Source organism: Kryptolebias marmoratus, linkage group LG5 (genome assembly GCF_001649575.2).
Source record: "Kryptolebias marmoratus isolate JLee-2015 linkage group LG5, ASM164957v2, whole genome shotgun sequence".
Lineage (NCBI taxonomy): Eukaryota > Metazoa > Chordata > Actinopteri > Cyprinodontiformes > Rivulidae > Kryptolebias > Kryptolebias marmoratus.
Window position 1 is genome coordinate 2596287 of NC_051434.1, and position 21100 is coordinate 2617386.

A 21100-nucleotide genomic window follows, 5' to 3' on the forward strand; every position below is an offset into this window, starting at 1 on the left:
AAAAGTAAAGTGGTGACTGAAAGACACCAGAGGAAGAAAAAAAACACCTAGAAATACTGAATATATATACTATAATATATATATATATATACTTTAATTACATGATGGACTAGTAAATGTTACTGACCAAGTTTCCTTTGGGACCATAAGGTCCATCATTTCCTCGTACACCCTAAGGGGAGAAGATGCACATAAGACTCACCAAACAGACAATAGTTAAAAACATTAACTGTACAAATGAAGGATTAAGGACAATGCTTTTCTTGGTGCTGCTACAAAATATGGATACATAAAAAACAAGATTGAAACAAAAACAAAAAAATATACAATTTCACTCAAACACTAAACACTTAAGTAATGTACGGGTATCAAATCTATAGTTGAGACTTGGCTATCTGAACCTTTGTTGTCACCAAATATTGTTTTAAAAAAACAAAACAAAAACTGCTCATTTTTAGATTACTGGTTTAGTTGTTTGATTAGTTTACAGCATGTTGTTTCAAGTGTTTCTGTGGGTGTTCAGTGATCAGAGAAGGAAAACCTAATCCTGCTAAAATAAAGTAGAATAGTAGAGTTTGAAAAGCCTTTTACTCACAGGAGGTCCAGGGACTCCAGGAGGACCTTTAGGCCCAAGCAAACCACGGGGTCCCTAAAAAAAAACATAAAGACAACAACACAGATATGCGTTCAAGATAAGACAAAATTCAATAACAGAAAAACACAATAAATAAACAAGTAAGAAACGTGATGTTCCAAAACAAATTGCTGCAGTAACAACACCTACATTGGAAAAAGGTGATCTACCAATCAGGAATAATTCAGTGTTAGTGGATAGCAGGTTGTAAAACAATACTCCAAATGTAAGTGCCATAAAGCAACAGGTTCAGTATGTTTTGGTAAAACAAAGAATTGTATTTGTATACTAAATGTAAATGACAAAAACAAAGACAACAGGGAGAGTTGTAAAATCTGTTTGGTTGTCATGGAAACACTCACGGGTTCACCTGGGAGACCCCTGGGTCCAACGTCTCCATCGTCTCCCTATAATCACACAGAAACAGCATATCATGGATGAATGAATGAATGATTGATATGGAGTGACACAAGGTAAAAAAATCTTTGATATGATTTAGGATTCTTTTTTTTATTCTGCACGTACCCTCTCTCCATCCTCTCCTTGAGATCCTGATGGTCCCATTGGTCCTGGGTCACCCTGACAAGATGAAAGAGTAAAAGAAAGATTGATGATAATATTACACAAATAAACAAAGAAAAAAATATTTGACTATTGTTTGACCTACTCTGTGTCCTTTGTCACCAGGCAAACCAGGAAGACCATCAAATCCACGATCACCCTGAGACAAATACACATACTTGTGAGATACACTACTGCGTTGAAGAAGGTGGTTACGAAACAAAAATAATGTTGACACATTTATGCAAATTGACAAGAATTTAGATTATATCAAATACATAACATGAGAAAGATTACTTTACCTTGACTCCAAGCTCTCCTGGCATTCCCCTAGCACCATCAGCACCAGCACGACCCTGTTAGGAAGATAATAAGAAAAAATATATTAAAATGATACCGTGGCATAGTCTGTCTCATCTATAGATAGTTCTGTTAGGTGATATATGAAAAAACAGATGACTGAAACATTACCAAAAAGGAAGTTATGTACTGATAAACACCATTCTGGACTTATGGAAGTGCTAAAAACTACAGAGGACAGCTATGCCATCAATGTTTGCTAAATGCTATCAACTTTATGTAACAAGTGTTTTCTCCCAGTGTGTAAATTTAAATAGAACAAATAAAAGCTTAACAAAAATCACTAATTGTTTATACTTACTCTTCTTCCTGATTTGCCTGGAGGACCCAACAAACCCTGCGGTCCTCTAGGGCCCTAACAAAAAAAACAGATGTCTGTGATTTAGTGGCTGTAATAAATAAAAGGACAAATGACAAGTTTAGTAAAGTGACTGATTTACCTGAGGACCAGGGTCTCCACTTTCTCCCTTTAAACCAGGACTTCCTGGACCTCCCTAAAATAAACAATATCATCATCATCAGTACTGCTTGTAATGTCATGTATTTTAGGGATTATGGAATTAAAAGTGCAAAAATTTAATAAAGACAACAATTAACAAAGAAGAGTTCATAAAAGATCTGATGTTAAATTAAAATTTGTCAATGGTGACAGTTATCACCAACTCTTGATAAGAATTTACAGAGGTCCAAATGAGAAATAACCCACCAGGGGTCCCGGACGTCCAGTAAATCCCATTGCTCCAGGAGGTCCTTTCAGAGCCATCTAGAGAAAGAAAAATTTCAAAATCAACAATGATTGAGAAATATGACTGTTTATGATGTTTGTTAGAATTCTGTAGCAAAAGGTTATTCTTATTCTACATCATCTTTACGTCTGCGTTGCTATGACATCACAAAGATGTTTCACATTTTTTATTTAGTGTTATATTAGCTGCTAATTTTATATCAGCAGCCTTAGTAGATTTTGTCACATATTTCATTTTGTTTAGCATTACTTAATGACTTATTTGGTAAACTGTTTAAGTGCATCAGGAAAAACTAACTACATACAATGTTAAAATGTGAAACAAAAATAATAACTGACCCTGGCCTGAGACAAGATGGCTGCTGCCTGAGCCTCCTGTGCAGAAACAACAGGTCCCTTATCGCCTCCACTCTGACCAAAGCGGAACTGCAAAAAGAAAAAGAAGAGATTTTAAAACAATGAGGCAAAGCTGTACACCTAATCAATGTTGATCACCAATCAACTTACAGGCAGCATGACTGAGGTTCCAGGAGGTCCAGGAACTCCATTAGCTCCAGGCAGACCAGCCCTACCAGGAGGACCCTGCAAGAAGGAAACAAGGAGTGGTAAAGAAGACAGGTGTAAAGAAGATATAAACAAAATAGATCCCCTTGAAAGTGTAAATTGCAGTACCCTCTCATTTCTCAGAACTGTTGATGCACATAATCTGAACTTTAAAAAAGAAAGAAAACAAATTTACCCTCTCTCCAGGGTCACCAACAGAACCAGGAGGTCCTGAAGGGCCAGGAGGTCCGGAAGGCCCCTGACAAAGGAAGAAAAATAACATTATCATATGAGCATAAAGGATGAATACATCAAACTTAGGAACTAAGAAATATAAAGAAATGGCAAAATCATAAGAATTAACTTAATTTCAGAAAAAATGAATTTATTTACTTACAGCAGGTCCTTCAGGCCCTGGGGGACCTTCAATCAACATTCCCTGAAACAGGCAAAATAAAGTTAAAATGCTTTTACTGAGACAAAAAACAAACAAACAGCACATTCAATTCAGTGCAGTATCAATCTTCTATTAATAACAATCAGAAATATAACTACAGTGTAAAAGATTGTGACAAAAATATGCACTGAATAAATCAAGTATATATTATTTTTACTAAACCTGAGAAACATGTTTAGTGTTTTTGCTGCTCTTTAAGGACAAAAGGCTTTGAAGACTTTCATTTACATTAAATCCTCTTCATTGGCCTCTTCTAAAATCCAGAAATTACTTAACTTTTTGCTTTTTGACAGGCAAATTTTTTTTTAAAAAATTTCATAAAATTAGCCAAACTAAATATACCTGATTATAAAAAGTGGTTTAAACATTATTAGTAACTCACAGGCTCCAAGATAGCAGGTTCTCCTTTTTCTCCTTTCTGGCCGCTAATGGTGGCCTGAGGAAAACACACAAGTGTCCAGGAACAAAATGGAGTAATTATAAGTTTAACATTTAAACTGTAAACAAAAAAAAAAGTATGGCCACTGAAAGTAAATGACAACATGCGCAGAGAAAGCCAACAACGCAATTACCCACATTTTAGTAGTGTTGAAATCAAAGTGATAAAAATTACAACCTGTTTTGTTTGTGAAAGCTTCCAAACTTTCCTTTCCTTCTGATTTTGTGGCTCTCAACTGTGCCAGACCATTACTTTTATACACTTATTGCATAAATAAAAGCCATCTCTGATTAGCAAAACTAAACAAAGCCATACACTGAGAAAAATGGCATTAAAGACTGTTTAACTTCCAAATGCCCCTTTTTTCAATGTATGTAAGAGTTACTGCTTTCATTTATTAGGATATCTAACAGCTGCTAATAACTAAAGCAATCTCCTCAAGGGTCTAAGTTGCTTACTATGCATTTAAAAAATAAAATCGGTTTCAACCACCAATATGACTTATAGGTCTTGAATTGATCTACATACTTACATACTTGTTCCTCTTTGACTGATTGAGCTGGCTTAATACAGAACTAAAAATTACAAATGAACCTTTTAGTAGCAATTTTAAATTTAGTAGTATTAAACTAAAACTGATGTTTATGCCAGCACTGCTATACCAGCTTTTAGAAAAAAAAAAACAACCAATGTATATCAGCAATTATATTCACATTAATCACTTTAAATAGGAAAATTATTTGGTCTGAATTGTAAAAAACAAACAAACAAAAACAGAAAAACTAATAAAATCCCTCTCTGTATTGGTCTGTGATGAATGAAAAACTCAAACATGCTCTATATGAGGACTGAATACAATTAGGTGAAGTCTAGGATTCAGAGTTGGTTGAAACTGATTTTTATTTTTGCCTCTGAAGCAAAATTACTCACACCTCCCTCGTCCGTCACAGCGGACAAGGCGGGACCCATGTAGGCATCGATCTCTCCGGTCTCTGGTAAAGGGTCACTGTAGTCTCTGTAGGCATAGTCGTATTCCTTAAGGCCCACATCTCCAGTCACATACTCCTCAGTGAAGACTTCTTCATGCACACCGCCTGCTTTGGTGGCATCTACCTCCTCTCCCACCAAGGTTGGTTCCACCTGGGGCTACGATGGGTTCATTAAAGCCGCGACAGGATAGATACAGAAGCCCGAAAGAAAGATTCAAAGAAGGAAAAATAAGAGTGCAAAAGGAGGAAGGAATAATATGAAGATAAAAGGTATGGAAAAATGTTAGTAAGAAAAGTAAAAACAGGGGAGAGTGCAAGAAGGGAGCATATACAAAAAATAAGTCTTACCTTTTGCAAATATACAGTGACATTGGAATAAAACAGACATGTGGCAGACCTCAGACTCTGTGGGTCCTTAATGCTGTTGATCCAGTCTGATTTGTTTCAGGTGAGTTATGTTGAAGCAGATTTATTCTGCTACTCTAAATCTTCTGTTAATCATTTGACTTATACCTGCAGGTTTTTACCAAAGCATCTTATTATCAGATCTGTGTATAAGAAACTTTATTTTAAAAGCTGCACAATAAAAAAGCGACACTATGCTCAGGACATTTACTTTTAACATTTCTGAGCTCACAAAACTGATAATAACAAACTTTGTGAAAGACAAGCTTGTGCTATGTGCTGTACTATGCAAAGCAAATACTATAGTATCTTACTTGTGTACTTACCATGCATGTTATAAGAACAAATATGAATCCAAGGGGAATATATGTTGCCTTTTTTTTATAAAAGCCTGTAATGCTTGTATGTTTTTACATTATAAAAGGTTTCTCCAAAGTACCAAAACATTTTAACATAAACATTTGAAAACAAAGTTAATAAAGTCACCTAACATACGTTAATAGACAACAGAAGTTTGATGTTGTAATTCTAATTGAACAGATCAGAGCTATAACATACTCATTTTTAAATTCTGTCAATTAAAGGTTATGAAGTAACCCTCACTAATAACTGTAAGACACTTTTTTTCCAAACAAGAATGCATTATATTTATCTCCTTTTGTTTCTATGATTAAAACTGCATGTCAAATATTCCTATGTGGACCTGTTTTTCACAAGATTTTTGTTCTTATTCCAAGATGACTTTTTTTTTTTTATATATCAGCCAAGAATCTTGAGATGAGAACAAAATAGAAATCTTGTTGATAGGAAAAATAGAGCCACATAAAAATGTTTGATGATACAAGCAGATTAATATAATACATTCTTTATTGACAAGGTTTCCTCTTGTCTTGCTACATGGCATTGATGCAAAAGACACTGTAATGTGAGATTAGAAGCATATAAAGAAGGACACAGAGCTCTCACTACTTTGTTAAACTACAAAGACTGGGCTCACCATCATACAGGTATTATATAACTTTAGTTTGAAGATGGAAATCTCTTGAGTTTACTTCTAGGTTGTTGTATTTTATTGCACTAATCATTTTATCCAATCTAAGGAAATTAACAAATCTTCCAGATTTATCATATATGTATAAAAATATCCATCCATTTGGTCTTTTTTGACTTGATGTGTGTCATTTTCTTTTTACCTGTACAGGTATCTCTTCTTGTCCAATCACCTCACCATCTGGCTGTGGGACCTCCTCATAGTAATAATCGGTCTCTGTAGGGGTGTGGCCAGCCTCAGAATATTCAGTGTCTACATCCTGATTGGTCAGGTTGACAGGAAGTGGTGAGCAGGGAGAAAGTAAGCAGATTTGATTGGGAGAGCAGGGTTAGTTTACAGTCTGCTTGTAGATGATGATGAGTAAAAAGAAGAAAATGGAATACAAACCAAAATTGTGGTTGCAAGAGGCAAACTTTTTTTTCTCTGGCAACTCACAATTTTATACCTGTAAAGAACCATTTAGGAAAAGAAATTTCAAACAGTTGTAGAATATCAATGACTATAAATTTTGCCTGATGCAAGATTTGACGTCATTGAAACCTTTTTGCTGAGATTTCTTTTCATGATAGTGTTGAACCATTTTCGCTTTTTAAAGTTCACAAGTCAAGACTCAAAAGAGGGTGAAGTATGCTCTTATCTGAAGTTGGACTGAGAGCATCTATTCATCCCAAAAAATGGAAATATCAGTTTGATGCTTTGGGATGTCTAGTTTCACCCAAGAACAAAAAACAATGGCAACAATCAACAGCCCCACAGAATATGAATCAATTCATTTAATGTACCAAACAATGCATTTTTATTAAAAAATAACTTATGACCATAAATCTCACATTTTTTCTACTTTAAAAAAGGTTAGCATTATAACACAATGATATGAAGTCTGGCTTAAAGCTTGTTTCTATATTCTGTGAAGCTGTTTTATTCAAATTTGATAAAGAAATTACAAGAGACAAGGAGGCAGATGTCAGAAAGTAAAGACAGATACTTAAACAATGTCAGCTGGTGACTTAGTGACAGGCAATTTTTGTTTTGCTGCACATGTGTAAAGTGTGACAATATAGTTTCTTGGTTAAGCTTCTGAACCTTAGCAATCCATGCTCATTTATTTGACTCATACATTAACTGTTTCCATAAAAAAAAACAAAGAAACTGAGCTCAAGTTTTAAGATCCAGTTTCAGTATAAAGTTAAGTAAATATTAGCAAAACTGTACATTTAGCCATGCTTGAATTTGCACAGATTGAACATATCATATGAAGAGGTTTGGAAGCTCTCCAGAATGATATGATATAAGAAAGAGATGAGATGGCAGTAAGCTAGACAACTTAGTATGAATTAACTTCCATTCTGATGACCAGCTTGAGCATCATCAAGGACTTGCATCAAAATTTGAAAGACAGCCACCTAACTTAAGATTAAACAAATCATAACACAAAAGATTCAAAAAATAAAAGAAATTCACAAAGATTTTGTTGCAGATCTGGATGATGGACAAAGCTGGTAAAGAGACTGGAAAGGAGGGACATACATCTCTGGAGATTTTGAAACACACATGAACCCTCATGTTGTACCTGTTGAAAACTGTTGGTCCTCTCAGATGTGACCGCAGTTCCACTGAGTGCAGTCTTCCCAAACGGTGGGAAAAGTCTGTGTTCGGATTTAACATTTATGTCCATTATCTTGGATTTTGTGGGTCTGGGTGGAGTGGACTGGACGGGGGCACGTGTTGGAGTTACTTTTGTTGGAATAAAAGTTTTTTTGGTTGTTGGTTTGACCAGAGGAACTTTGTTGACTACAGTTTTAATTGTAGTCATCTTTTTGAACTCTGCTTTCCCATAGACTTTTGCTGTAGGTTTGGTGGCTGCAGCTTTTGGAATTTTTTTAGATTCTGGTTTTGATGACTTTGTGGGTTTAGGTGCTTTAGTAACTCCTACGGGTGACTTAGTTGCACTATTCACAGTCTTTGTAGTGGTTTTAGTTTTTGCTTTGTTTCCAGCTGTTTTATTGCCATTTGCTTTAGCCCCACCATTGACTTTATTCTCAGCTTTGTTATTAACTTCAGTGGTAGTTTTGCCATTTCCATTTGCTTTTTTCTCTGCTGTAGTTTTACCACTGCCATTTCCATTCACCTTAGACCCAACAGGGGCTTTTCCATTTCCATTGGCTTTCTTCTCTGTTGAGGATTTTCCGTTAACTTTCTTTTCAGGTACAACTTTTCCATTGCTGTTTGCTTTTGCTGCACCATTTGGTTTCTTGTTATTCTTAGCTGGAGCAGTTGTGGGTTTGGATTTTATTGCTGCTGTTGGTTTGATCTTAGACAAAAGGATTTCTGCTGCAGTGGGTTTTGCTTTAGATGGCTTGGTTGTAGAAGACTTGGAAGCTTTGGCGGGAATAGGTGGCTTGACAACCAGTTTGTATGGTCCATTCTTGACTGACCTAGCTGGAGTGGGTTTAGCTTTGACAAGAGTGGATTTAGTAGGAGCTGCTTTTCCATTAAGTGTCTTCTTCTAATATCCGCAATTATTATTTAGTTGAGATGTTTAGTATGTGGAAGTGCGTATTGGCAAAGACACACAGAGAGGGTAGAAGATGACAAAGATACACAAAGGGGTTGGGAAGGAGATAAAAAGCACAAACAAGGGATTGACAGAAAAAGAGAAAAAGACAAGAGTGGATGTTTTGAGACATAGTGACATAAAGATGGCTAAGGCTTAGACGATTTACTGAGACTGTGCAGGCATTACTGGATACAGCAGAAGATTTGGTTGAAAAAATACATCTAAAATAAACAATTACTTAAAAAACATTAAATTCACAAACACATTTTAAAAATTTGCCATTATATTTACTGGGATTTTGCCGTTTTCTCCAATAATGCCATTCCCATTATTACATGACAAAGCAGCATCTTTGTTCTAACAGGAACTGGAGGCCATGGTTTAGTAGAGGCACTGAGGAGTCAAGTAAAGCTGGCTGTTTAATATACACACAGAGGCTGTAGACAAAGTCACACAAACCCACAAAAACACACACATCACTATGCACTGACCTTTAGTATTATAATGCACTAAACAGTCCAACTATAAAACAAAAAAGTTTTTGTAGTTAAGCCATGCAAAGAAAATAGCTTAGATGTTAGGCTGGCATTCAAATTCATGTTAATCACAAAATATGAAAAAATATTATACATTTCTATTTCTTAGAAATCATGCTACTACATTTAAAATACATGCAGAAAAAAATGAAAAACTGTTTAAAAATATAACAAAGTATGAAATAAAAACAAGCCTCCAAGGAGAATAGACACTCCATAGATGCAATACAAAAATGCAATGGATCTTATTGAGTCAAACTGTAGCATACATGCATCCTATGTATGCTGTACAAACCTTATGTGTATAACCATGCACTGAAATTTGTTGAAACTGTACTTTAAAATATAACTGATGTTAAACAGATGATGCAAAAGTACAGCAATTGCATGCAGTGACTTTAATTCTCCAAAACAATTAAGTGATCATGCAAATGAGAGGACAATAAAAATATCTGATCAAACACTGGTGCAAATTTCACAAATGAGAACCCAATCAGGAGTTTATCTTCAAACAACATGCAAAGGGAGGTCAGTAAATTCAAGAAAATAACAACAACAAAAAAAAATCAAAATATTGAACTCTTCTTTCTTGGGATTACCAATTTTCTTATGTTTCCTAAGCTTACTTGCATTTGCATGTGCTCAAAAACAGTCAAAGATCAAACAACTAATCCTAATAATCTCTTGATATATTACTGTCAACAGATCTAGAAACAACACTGACTAATTTCAAATGTAAATACTTTGCACAGTCAATTCTGAAAAATATTTTGTCTTTTTTTTTATAAAAAAGGGTTTTTATTTAGAAGTGAATAAGAGAACAAGACAAACATTTGAAGTCGAAAAGAGAACTAAAATATACCAGAGACAATACTGAAAAGTAAAGGAAAGAAATGCATGTGTGTAGAACAACACAGCTGGACCTACTCTTCCCCCAGTGCCCCCACTTGGCCACATGTGAATTTACATACATACAGGACAACATGTAAATAACATAGACAAAAAAATCACAAGGAGCAAAGGTAATCCTGTGTGATACAGATGATGGACATAAATTGAATGTGTACGAGGTCATTCTCAATTAATAAAAAGGTGAGATGTAAAATTAAAAAATGGAGGTATAGAGTGATGAGAGATGAGGTTACAAATTAAAAAAAAAAAATATTCCTTTCTTTTAACAAATATGTAAATTTGGATTCTATTCAATGGCAATATTATATCATGCATTATACTTCTGTCACTGTTATTTCCTCTCTTTCTCTCATCCCCCTTTCCTTCCACTAAACCAACTCGCGTCTTCCCTCTCTCTTTCTCCCACTTTACCTTCTGGTTGTGGTCCCCAGGTTGGGGAGAAGTGGATGCAGAAGAGGAGGGAAGGCCTGTTTCCTCATAATAATATGGGTATTCAAGGTCATCCTGCTCCTCATCAAAGTACCAAAAGAAAAGAAATTTGGAAGGGATTGTTTGGTTGAAAGGAACAAAAAGGGATAGGTTAAAATGGGGCAGAAAGATAAATGAAAGCAAGAAAAAGAAGAATTATGGAGGGGTTACAGAGGCCAAACAGGAATAAAAAAGTAAAAGCACAAAATATACCATGTTGAAAGACTGCAATAGACAGCCATAGGAGATAATAACTAAATGCAAAACTTATATTTCTCAGCTCATCAGAGTCTGTGCAGGTTTGTTGTAATTAAAACTGTCTTCAAAAATACCCTGATGAATGAGAAAACCAACAAAAATAAAGGCAACTGAGAAAGCTAATGAATATAACCACAATGATTTATATTCATTCAAAAAGCAGTCATCTCAACAGTATCAGCATGGCAAGATATAGGACACAAAGAGTAGGATCTCTATACAGTGACTGAAAATTTTATACTGAGTTGGATCAAGCATCCAACCTTAAAAAAGATTATGTGCTTTAAACGAGTGAATGCAGATTAAATTTAATTATGCTTACAGGCTTGAGATAAAGCTGGTGTCAGAATTTCAACTCCCAAACAGTTGCAAAACCTGTTATGCATTTATTGTGCACAATCAGTCTCAGTAAGCAGAACGGTTCCCCCCTAAGCCAACCTTAAGCCAAAAACTTATGTCACAATTTAAGCAGAAAATCAATCAAAATTTAATTTTCTTGTTTTGTGTGCTTGACAGGTTCTCTTTATTTCAATCCCTTGAAACAAAACAGGGAAAGACATTCATGTTTTATTGTATCATCCTTTCCCCCCTACCTTTCTGTGTTCCATTACAGAAGAGATGAAAACAGTGACAAGTAACCCACTGCTGAAAGTGTTTACCATGACAAATCATGTTCATTTTAGAGGAGCAGTTCTGGGGGAATATGACAATTCCTCTGCCTTTCTACAGACCACTGGGACACACAGATTGTGAAGGTGAGGGAGAAATTGGATGGATACAGTCTGTTGCTGATGACAAAGATGCATGAGAAGGACAGAAAGGGATAGCAGGACTTTGATGACATTATTAGATAGCCCAATCTGAACCTGAGGACTTGATTTTCAGAACATTGATGCATTTGACTTGACTGTTTTATAACTGACCACATCCCATGTGCTGTAGTTTTTCTAATTAATGTCTACAATGATGGACTAAACGACACATAAAAGCACAATCAGTGCCCAAGATAAAAACTGACAGTGATAAATCTTGGGTGTACCCTGTGGTAATTTTGTTGCATTTTATTACACATTAAATATTTATCTCTCTTATATTTGGCTGACATCATAGCACAATATTTATCTGTTGATTAATGGACAATAAAAATATTTAAAAAAATAGATCCAATAAGCTAATCTAGTATTTTATTTTATATTTTTATATGAGAAGCATGTGAGCAAATTAAAAGAAAGTAAAACAAAGTCCACAGATTCTGATTGGGCCAGGATTATTGGAGCTACAGATGAACCTAAAATGTTGAATTTCAAGCATAAAAATTAGTGTAAGTCAAATGTTTTTCACTCTGTAGGACACATGAACTATTTGCCTTGCAAATTCTAATTTGATTTTTGTGTGGTTGTGCTATTTTTTGTAATAATTTGATAAAAAGTGGAAGAAGATGTAAAAAATGAAGGCTAGTTATTGTACCCTGCAAGAACTTTTATGAACTTGGTGTGTGGTGTTACTCACGTATGTGTTGGGGTCCTGAGCCTGGGTCTTGGGCAGAGGGGAGTCACAGTCTGGGCTGTAATGTTCACAGAAGTCATAGGCTGCCTGAGGGTTGGAGGCAATTAACAGCTGCTGGATGTCTCCCTGTGGATAAAAAGAAGACACAAGTAGAACTTTCATAAAACCTCATACACAAATATTCCAGAGCGTTCGTTTTTCCTGCTTAAACTTTGTAGAAGCAGGCTGCAACAGCAGAGGGAAAAACCAGTGGAAATATGATCAGTCATCTGCTTGATTACAATTCTGACCTGGAAAACCTCCTCATCAAGCAGACGAGCTCCAAACACTGTAATGCCATTGGTGTCAACCACAGCGTTATTGCCACGAGGCAGAGGACGGGTCATCTTCTTCTTGCAGTCCAGCAGCAGTGTCACATTTTTCTTGGAAACAGAGAAAGCAATGCGATGCCACCTAGAGATAAGAAGAAGGAAGCACAGGCAAACAGACATGTAAAAGACTATAGCCATAAATAATAATATATCACTGAAATCATAAATGATTTTCAACAAACATCCACACAAATGCTATTTCTAGCCACCCATATGACCACAATAATAATCTCAACCAGTCACAAACTGGTTGTTGCTGGTTACTGACTTGCCATCAGCCAGGTTGATGCCTTTGAAAAGTGGGTAGTCCTCAGGTGCCGGCTTGCCATTCTGGTCCTCATACAGAAAAACAGGTGAGCGTCCCAGTTCAATGCCCAGCTGCTGGATGCCCTGCTCGCTGTAGATAGAGAGGAGGAAGGCTTGGAGACCAGCCTGGGCCTTAATAAGGGCCATGACGGAGAAGTTTTCTGGGAAACGGCCTATAGGAGGAAGGAAAGACAATAAAACAACAGGACATTTATCTGATCAATATGTACCACTGACAGAATGATTTGTGTTTTTTTTTGTTTTTTATAAATAAGGCACAAATAAAGATAAATAGTAATACATAAACAGAGGGATTTAATTAAATCAAAGCGTGTACATATTTGTCCTGTGGTAAGAAAATGACCGTAGACTGACCCAAACATTCTTGCAAAACCTTTTTCTATCAAGGAAAACAAGAAAGGCAAGAAATTAAGAGGAACTGATGAAAATAAATATAAAGATACAAGTGTCAAATATGATAAATGGGAAAAAGTGGCGATTGGGAAACAAAAATAGAAGCTAATTTAAATGAAGGTAAAATCCACCAGGATTAACATACATTATCAGAGTTTGAAGCTAGAAGCAAGATGTAGACTCATAACAAGTAAGCACAGATAGACAAAGAATGCTAAACAAACAAACAGACAAAGGATGAAAATCAGACTGGGCTTAAAAGGATTTCTTTTTAACCACATAAGTGGTACTATGTGGTCTTCTTTCCTCACTCCGTGGTGTCAGACAAAACTCCCAAGTTAATGTGTTTAAACCCTTCAACGCAATTAAATCAATTATTGCACAGCAACACGGGATTATACCTTAAGCAATTTAGCAAAAAAACACAAACAGCCTCACTAAAATTTAAAACGCTTGGTTTAAAATACATCTAAGCTGTAATGATAGGTTTCACAAAGAATTCATAAATACACAATGTCCTTATCTGTGTTATACACAAATGTTAATATTTACTTTACGAGCCAATATAGCCATTAAAAATTTACATTAATGTTCATAAAAATGAAGACATTACAATTATAACAGCATCTGGTTGAGTCATCCAGGCAGAAAAACATTTAAGTAGCAATAACTTAAGCTAACTTTAGCATGTTAGCATTCTTGATTCATTAATTTGCGGCCAGCTTGCTTTAAAAATAACCCTTAAATGTTTGTATTTGCTCAGTTTTGTTACATCAAAACACGTCTACAAAGCACGAACCAAGTATTTACCAAAAAGGGCAGAGCAAAAAACAACGTGTTTTTCATTCTTTGATGAAGTTTAGTTCACCGTAGCTGTTTTCGTCGTCAGCTAAGATTAGCTTAGCCGGAAGTTGCCGTGGTTACCGGGCATTCTCTTCTTCGGTGGTTCATAAAAACTGTTAATGAAACTTTCCTGATTGGTTGGTTATAAGTTTGAAAAAAAAAACAACAACCCAGAAGCATATCCTATGTGAAATCATGCTCAAACAACCTTACTAGCAATATAAGCAATTATATATATATATATATATATATATATATATATATATATATAATTGCTTAGCTTTTTATTCATTCAACCCTATCATGTTTATTGATTTATTTATTTTCAGTTAAGTTCAGGGCATGTTTGAATAAGATCTAGAGACAAAAATTGGATCTGTTTTTTTAGAATGCCAAATAGATAATGTGGTCTCCATAAATGTTGATATACCCATACATTTAGTCAACCTGAGGCCTACCTGAGAAGAGCTGCTTGGTGGGGGCAGAGATCTGGGCCTTCTTGGTGATGCGGTAAGCATGATCGGGGCTGCTGGAGCGACGGGACGTGCAAAAGCCTGGGACTTTTTTCACACCTTCAGGGAGAGAGGGAACCTGCAGAGCTCGCAACACATCCACCGGATCTGACAAGGAGGAGAAACAAGTGAAGAAACTCATTATATTGCTTAACAAACAAGTCTTTTAAACAGAGGTTATTTACCTGAAACACAACACTTGTGTTGTATATAAATGTGCATTTTTTCACAAGGTACTGAACAGATTAAGAATATAATTTTATGATTTAATAACTATGCAGCAGCTGTCTCCAGTAAGTCATTGTTTGCTATTATGCTGATCTCGCTTTCAATAAAGTTGATCTTAAACATAATCTTAAATATTCTTGCAGTACTAAGGAAATACAGGATGGTAGAAAAGGTGCTCAATGTACATTTGGGTATACTGTAAGAAAGAAAGCACTGTGTCGGAGCAGATGGGCAACAGTCCAAGCAACATACAGTATATGAACCATCAGTTCAGGGTGGGTACAGCATAGCTCAGTTTACATCAGAACGGAGACTGTGCCCTCTGTTCTGCTCACATATTTTAAGCAGCTGGAACAAATGACTGTTGATGTGAAACTGCTGAGTCAAATGAATATTTATTTGACATCACATAATTGTTTCAAAACCTTGTTTCACATGTGTACACAATCAAAAACGCTGAAATCCTCACACACTCCAGTGGTGAAGTATACACCTTAACATAAAACAGATACACAAAGGAACAGAGTGAACAGCCAGACTAACATCCTGTCGTCACTTTCACACACTGAGGTCAACCAGTCTGTTTCTCTACCTTCAGTCTGAACTGTGGTTTAACCTTGTTGGCTTTCTCAGATTGCTCCAAGGCACTGCGGCTGTCTGTCACACTTCAGGTAAAAAAGAAAAACATACCTCTCAAACTCTGGAAAGAACAAATCAGTTGAATGCAACCTCATAACTTTTAATTAATGGTTTTGTTAGTGTTACTAAGAACAGCAGAGAGAAGCTAAACACATGGCAACAAGGTATCTGTAAATATTTCCTGCCTTTTGGGAACACTTAATTATTTTTAAACATACTTTGTTAAATTTAACTTCCATGTAAGGACTTAGGTATTTCTATGATCTTTAAAAAATAAGTCTACATTTACTCCCATTAGTTAACATAAGTCAAATAATTTCTTATTATCTAGATTATACACTATTTTATACATTTGCAAATCATGTTTATTTTTTTTCTTAATTGTTCATTAAAAAAACATAACATCTATAACAAACTGAGCCTCCTGCTGTCTAATTAAAGTTGGCATGGCAAAATCTGTCACACAAATTTTGTCAATAAATAAATAAATAATAAAAATAATGTTTAGCGATTTAAGAATTTAGATAAAATAAAAATATTTTGCTACAAGTCTGTCAGGTTCTAAAATGAAGCATCTACAAAGCTAAAACCGGAACCTATGTTTACATTTTCCTGAACTTATTATTCTCCTGAGTCTGTGTTTTAGTTGCACCAGAGAGCCAACTTTGTTGTTAACAGCCAATTAAATCCATTTACAGCCAACCCTGCTGTGGTTCTTCCCATAATAAACTTATAGGGTCAGTGATGCATTCCTCTGGTAAGATCTACATCACACCATGCAAAGATCAAACCCAAGCCATTTTCATTTTCATTCTCAAGCCACAATAATAAACATATTCAAGTACTATAAATATTTATGGAGAAATCATGTAATTACACACCTCTCAGGATGTTTAAAAGGCTAAGGAGCACCTGACCAGAGCACAGATCAGAAATTACCTCAAGTTGGCACATACAAGTGTTATAAAAACAAAAAGTGGATGAATGTATATTTTATAAGTGATAATGCTTTTACACTGCATTCTGAAACATTTCTAAAGGATTGTGTTTGTATCTAATGCAAGACTTCCTTGTTTTTGTTCTTAAGTTTCCCTGTTCCCAACAGAGGTGCTTATGTTTAGGTGACACCCAGTGTTTTAGAGTTAACAGTTCGTCAAATAGGCCCACAAACGGTAATATTTATTCAGAAGGGCTAAATGCTGTAATAATATTGCTTATGGGCGTCTAGACCACAGCATGTTAATGTCATCCTACACCAGAGAGGAAAAGGAAATAGAGAACAATCTTAAGAAGAAAAATATAAATGAGAAACAGGTAAAGAGAAAAGAAAAAAAAAAGGAAATGGTGTGTAAATGTAGAACAAAAACAGGTAGTAGGAATAAGGGTAATACAAGCATGTTAATGTGATGCTAAATGACCTCCCCTGCCACCCCCCGTGAGGAAACCTGAAAAAAATATGCTTAAAGGTGCAATTTAACAGAAAACTGGTCAGGAAAAAAAACAAACAGGTGACAGTTCAAACAAACATGATGTATACTTTAAAAGAGTGTCTTAACAGGACTAAGACTTAGTAGGAAAGAATATTTGTTAGCTATGAAACTCATGATCAGTGGGCAACAACAAAGTTTGATGTCTGTGTTTTCAATTCTGAAAATTTCAGTACTATTGCAGATCTGCATGTGAACGATGTGTTTGAAATGCAGAAGGAAGGAGAGCAATGTGAGGAAGAGGTTGAGAGGGAAAGGTTCATGCAAAGTTGGACTGTGTGTGTTTTAGGGGGGGCAGGCAGTGACAGTAGACAGCATGGTTCTGTGATGGCAGGATACTGGATCAGATTGCAGCCTGAGCTCCCCCAGCATGTCCAGTACAATGTGCTGCTCTGTTCCCTGTTCTCTGCCCAGCTCACATCTGCAGACGGGGCCCTTCCTGCCTGGAGGACCACAATCACGACAAAAACACACCCTTAAAAAAAACAAAAACACGCAACGGTGCAGACAGCACAGGCAGGGAAACGTGCACCTACACACCTCTCAGGATGAGGAGTGACACAAATGAACGTAGACGAGGTAGGAAAACAGACAGCTGAGAGGCACAAACTCACTTTCTTTACCTTTTTTCTTCTCTTCCTGCTCCCTCAATTTTATTGAGCATAAGCTCTCACAGATGGCTTCAATCTTTTGATGTAAGTGTGGCCCAATTACATTGCTGCTATTAGGACAGGAAACAGGCTTTCAGGCACATAATCAGGGCTGAATGTAAATATTCTGTACAGTTAAGCTTAATTACAACTGGATTGACTAAAGTCCAATAAAAAGACAATGTTCCCAGGAAAATTATTAAATTCCTGTGTTTTAATCTTGTTAGAACCACTTTTACACTATAAACCTCATTTATCTGTTTGTACAATTCTTAGTCCATAGGTTCTCATACAAGTCATAATATTTTTTAACATACAGATGATCAAAAGTTACAAGATGTGATTCAGCTTCTTCCCAAAAACAGTGAGAAATAAATCATCAACCTTTTTCTATCAGTAGACGATAGCCTTTCTTCCACTGAAGCTTCTTTTACTTATAATGATAATTCTTCTTCCTGTTTATCTTCCTGTTCAAACTTTTCATTATGAAGTCACTGGAAAAGTTTGAAGAAATCTCTATGGAACTTAGAAGCCAAAGAAGCAAACTATTGCCCCAGTATCAGTATATAAATTAAGTGAATTCATATTAAATTTTAATACATTCCAAATAATTTATTATCTGTGTGTATATACCAAAAATTGAGCAATAAATAAGTCATTTGAACTGTTTTAAAAGTAATCTAAGATATTATGTTCTTTAATATAAAATAAAACACTGTACTATAGGGTGGCTGAGACTTTAAGCAGATAGCCTGGGCTAAAACATACTATTATACTGTAACCCTTTCAGTCAGACAGAACCTCAAACTGACCAAACATGCATACTACAAGTTAAATATAACCTTACAGAAAATAAAATATATAACTGACCTTTGCACTGTAAAATAAGGGGTGCTGATAAAACTGCAGTACAGTTCGATCATGTGTTTTAAATCTGCAGTTACAGAAAGCTGCCACGAGATGGAGCTAAAACTGATTTAATTACCTTGGTCACAAACTCCAGTGTGAACAGTCAAAGCCTGTTGTAAGGCTGAAGCCACATGATATTACACACACACACACACACACACACACACACACACACACACAAAGTGTTCAAACACAATCAGATAGTCTTACAGGAATGAGAAATAATGACAAGTGTAATGACAAGAACGTGTTTCCGTGTTTTCCCTGTGCACATGTGGTAACTCTGAATTGTCCTTAGGTGTGAGTAAGAATATGAATGATTGTTTGTCTCATTTGTCTGGCCATGTGATGGACTCCCAACCTCTCCAAGGTTTATCTCACCTCTTGCACAATGACTGCTGGAGATAGGTACCAGCTTCCCCGCAACCCGGACAGGAAAAAGCGGGTAAAGAAACTAGATGGATGGTTCATTTTGTAAAAAAAAAACAGTTATTCTGTTTGAATACAAAGCAGATGCACAGATTTGATTTTGTGTGTAAATAATTTTAGGGCCCATCCTTTATGGAAGAAAATTGGAACAGTGAAGATATTTGGTAGCCCTCATAAACCCAACACGAGACCCAGAACACCCCAAAATGAATGATATAATGGGAAAAATGTAATGTAAAGGAAGATGTTTCATTGTTCTATTAATTAATTTTTTGGAGTATACAGATTGTTAGGGAACACCTGAAAACATCTAGTGAAGAAATGTCTGGCAATCAGGTAAATATTATGCATATTCCTTTATTGAAACCTTTGCATGGACACAGTCACACACAGAAATCACTCATTATTATTGCAAATTTGAAAGTTTACTTCAAAAGAAAAACTCCATATCTTCTAATGCTTCTAAGTTGCTAAATTTTTGTGTGATACATAGATGTTTGTGCATGCGTGTTTGCACATGCAGTCTTTCCTTTTCTGACACAACTTTGCCAAATACCAGACAGACACTCCAGCTGACACCCTGAACCCTCACCTCTCACCTTTACACAACAAGCACATTGTCAGACACACAGAGCAAGAGGAAAGTGTTATATTGACGACAGGTCAACACACACATGCAAACAAGTGGCACAAATTCATTTTTACACTCTGTCCCAACACTTCTCCTCCCACTAACATTTCCAAGACTAAACTGTTTAAAAAGGTTCATACAAGAAAAGGAAATAATGTCAGATGTCCAAAAAGCAAAAACAATCCACCATAAACATTTTTTATGAACAACTAAACTAAACTCCATTTGTTCCTCGATCACCAGCTGTTCCTTCATCCACCCAGCCAACCACATTGGTAAAAAGAATGAGCAGAACTCAAGCTGCAGGTTGTAATTTTCAACATGGACCTCTGTAGTTATGATTTATTTATAATGTCTAGTGTACACAGACAGAAAACCTATTCTGAGTATCTGCACTTTACAAAGGGAGGTATTAAAATTTACATGACTTTAATGTTGGAAGTTAAGGATGTGGTTTGTCAGTGTGGGTTTATTTTTCATGCAAATTATTTTATGTGACAATATCTAAGAAGGTGGCCAGAAAGAGAAGGAACTAAAATGCAAATTGTTGTTGTTATATGAAAGTGACTAACTCTAAACTGAATGCTTCTGGGACTTGTATAAAACATTTGGTTAGAAAACAGGGGGATAAAAAAAGCACAACTTATAGAAAACAGGAGAAAAATGACATCAGCTTTTATATTTATACTTTGAAAGGAAGTAAAAACCAAACTATGCTGCAAAAATGATCCGAATTGCAACAAAATAAAGAAGGCAGGTGTCTGACTACTTAATGATCATATAAGGACAAGGAAAGACATTTTCCACAGAATATTAGAAAACACTGTTGTCTCTGAGCTCGACACAATTATAAGTGCTTAAAAATATCTAAAGATGGCTGCAGTGTTTTTTTTTTACATGTTTAATTGTGATTATAGCTGAATGTGTCTCCCTGCATCAAGAGAACATTTCTTCAACTTTTACTCATTAAATTGTGATTTTTTTTGTTTGATTCTGTTTCTGTTTCCTCATTTAAAGCCGATTATTTAAACAGCTACAAGGAAAAGCATACTTTTTTAACAAGCATCTTTACCCAGGGTCTTAATAGCTTTAAATACCTGCCTCTATATACCTATTCAAATACTTTATCTAGGGGTTTTACTGATGAATTTGGTTGGTCTTGGCCAACAATTATAGCACTGCAGTTCCCTGTGTACCATTATGTGGTCTGTGCCAGTCTATATGTGCTCCACTGATGATGCCGATGTGTATCATAGTGGA

At 35.7% G+C, this 21100-nt stretch overlaps 1 protein-coding gene across 1 annotated transcript in view; it reads right to left on the minus strand.

Annotated features, from left to right (window-relative positions):
- Positions 1 to 21100, minus strand: part of col11a2 (collagen, type XI, alpha 2) — a 39539-nt gene that overhangs the window by 12669 nt on the left and 5770 nt on the right. Inside the window, exons 2-22 of the mRNA XM_017427629.3 lie at positions 14814 to 14975; positions 13061 to 13271; positions 12712 to 12874; positions 12425 to 12547; positions 7755 to 8690; positions 6327 to 6443; positions 4670 to 4885; positions 3683 to 3736; positions 3241 to 3282; positions 3040 to 3102; positions 2808 to 2882; positions 2640 to 2726; positions 2262 to 2318; positions 1996 to 2049; positions 1857 to 1910; positions 1498 to 1551; positions 1302 to 1355; positions 1160 to 1213; positions 997 to 1041; positions 596 to 649; positions 128 to 172 (exon numbers count right to left, since the gene is read on the minus strand). Of these exons, the coding sequence (XP_017283118.1) occupies positions 128 to 172; positions 596 to 649; positions 997 to 1041; positions 1160 to 1213; positions 1302 to 1355; positions 1498 to 1551; positions 1857 to 1910; positions 1996 to 2049; positions 2262 to 2318; positions 2640 to 2726; positions 2808 to 2882; positions 3040 to 3102; positions 3241 to 3282; positions 3683 to 3736; positions 4670 to 4885; positions 6327 to 6443; positions 7755 to 8690; positions 12425 to 12547; positions 12712 to 12874; positions 13061 to 13271; positions 14814 to 14975 (2720 nt within the window). The remainder of the gene's footprint in view (positions 1 to 127; positions 173 to 595; positions 650 to 996; positions 1042 to 1159; positions 1214 to 1301; positions 1356 to 1497; positions 1552 to 1856; positions 1911 to 1995; positions 2050 to 2261; positions 2319 to 2639; positions 2727 to 2807; positions 2883 to 3039; positions 3103 to 3240; positions 3283 to 3682; positions 3737 to 4669; positions 4886 to 6326; positions 6444 to 7754; positions 8691 to 12424; positions 12548 to 12711; positions 12875 to 13060; positions 13272 to 14813; positions 14976 to 21100) is intronic.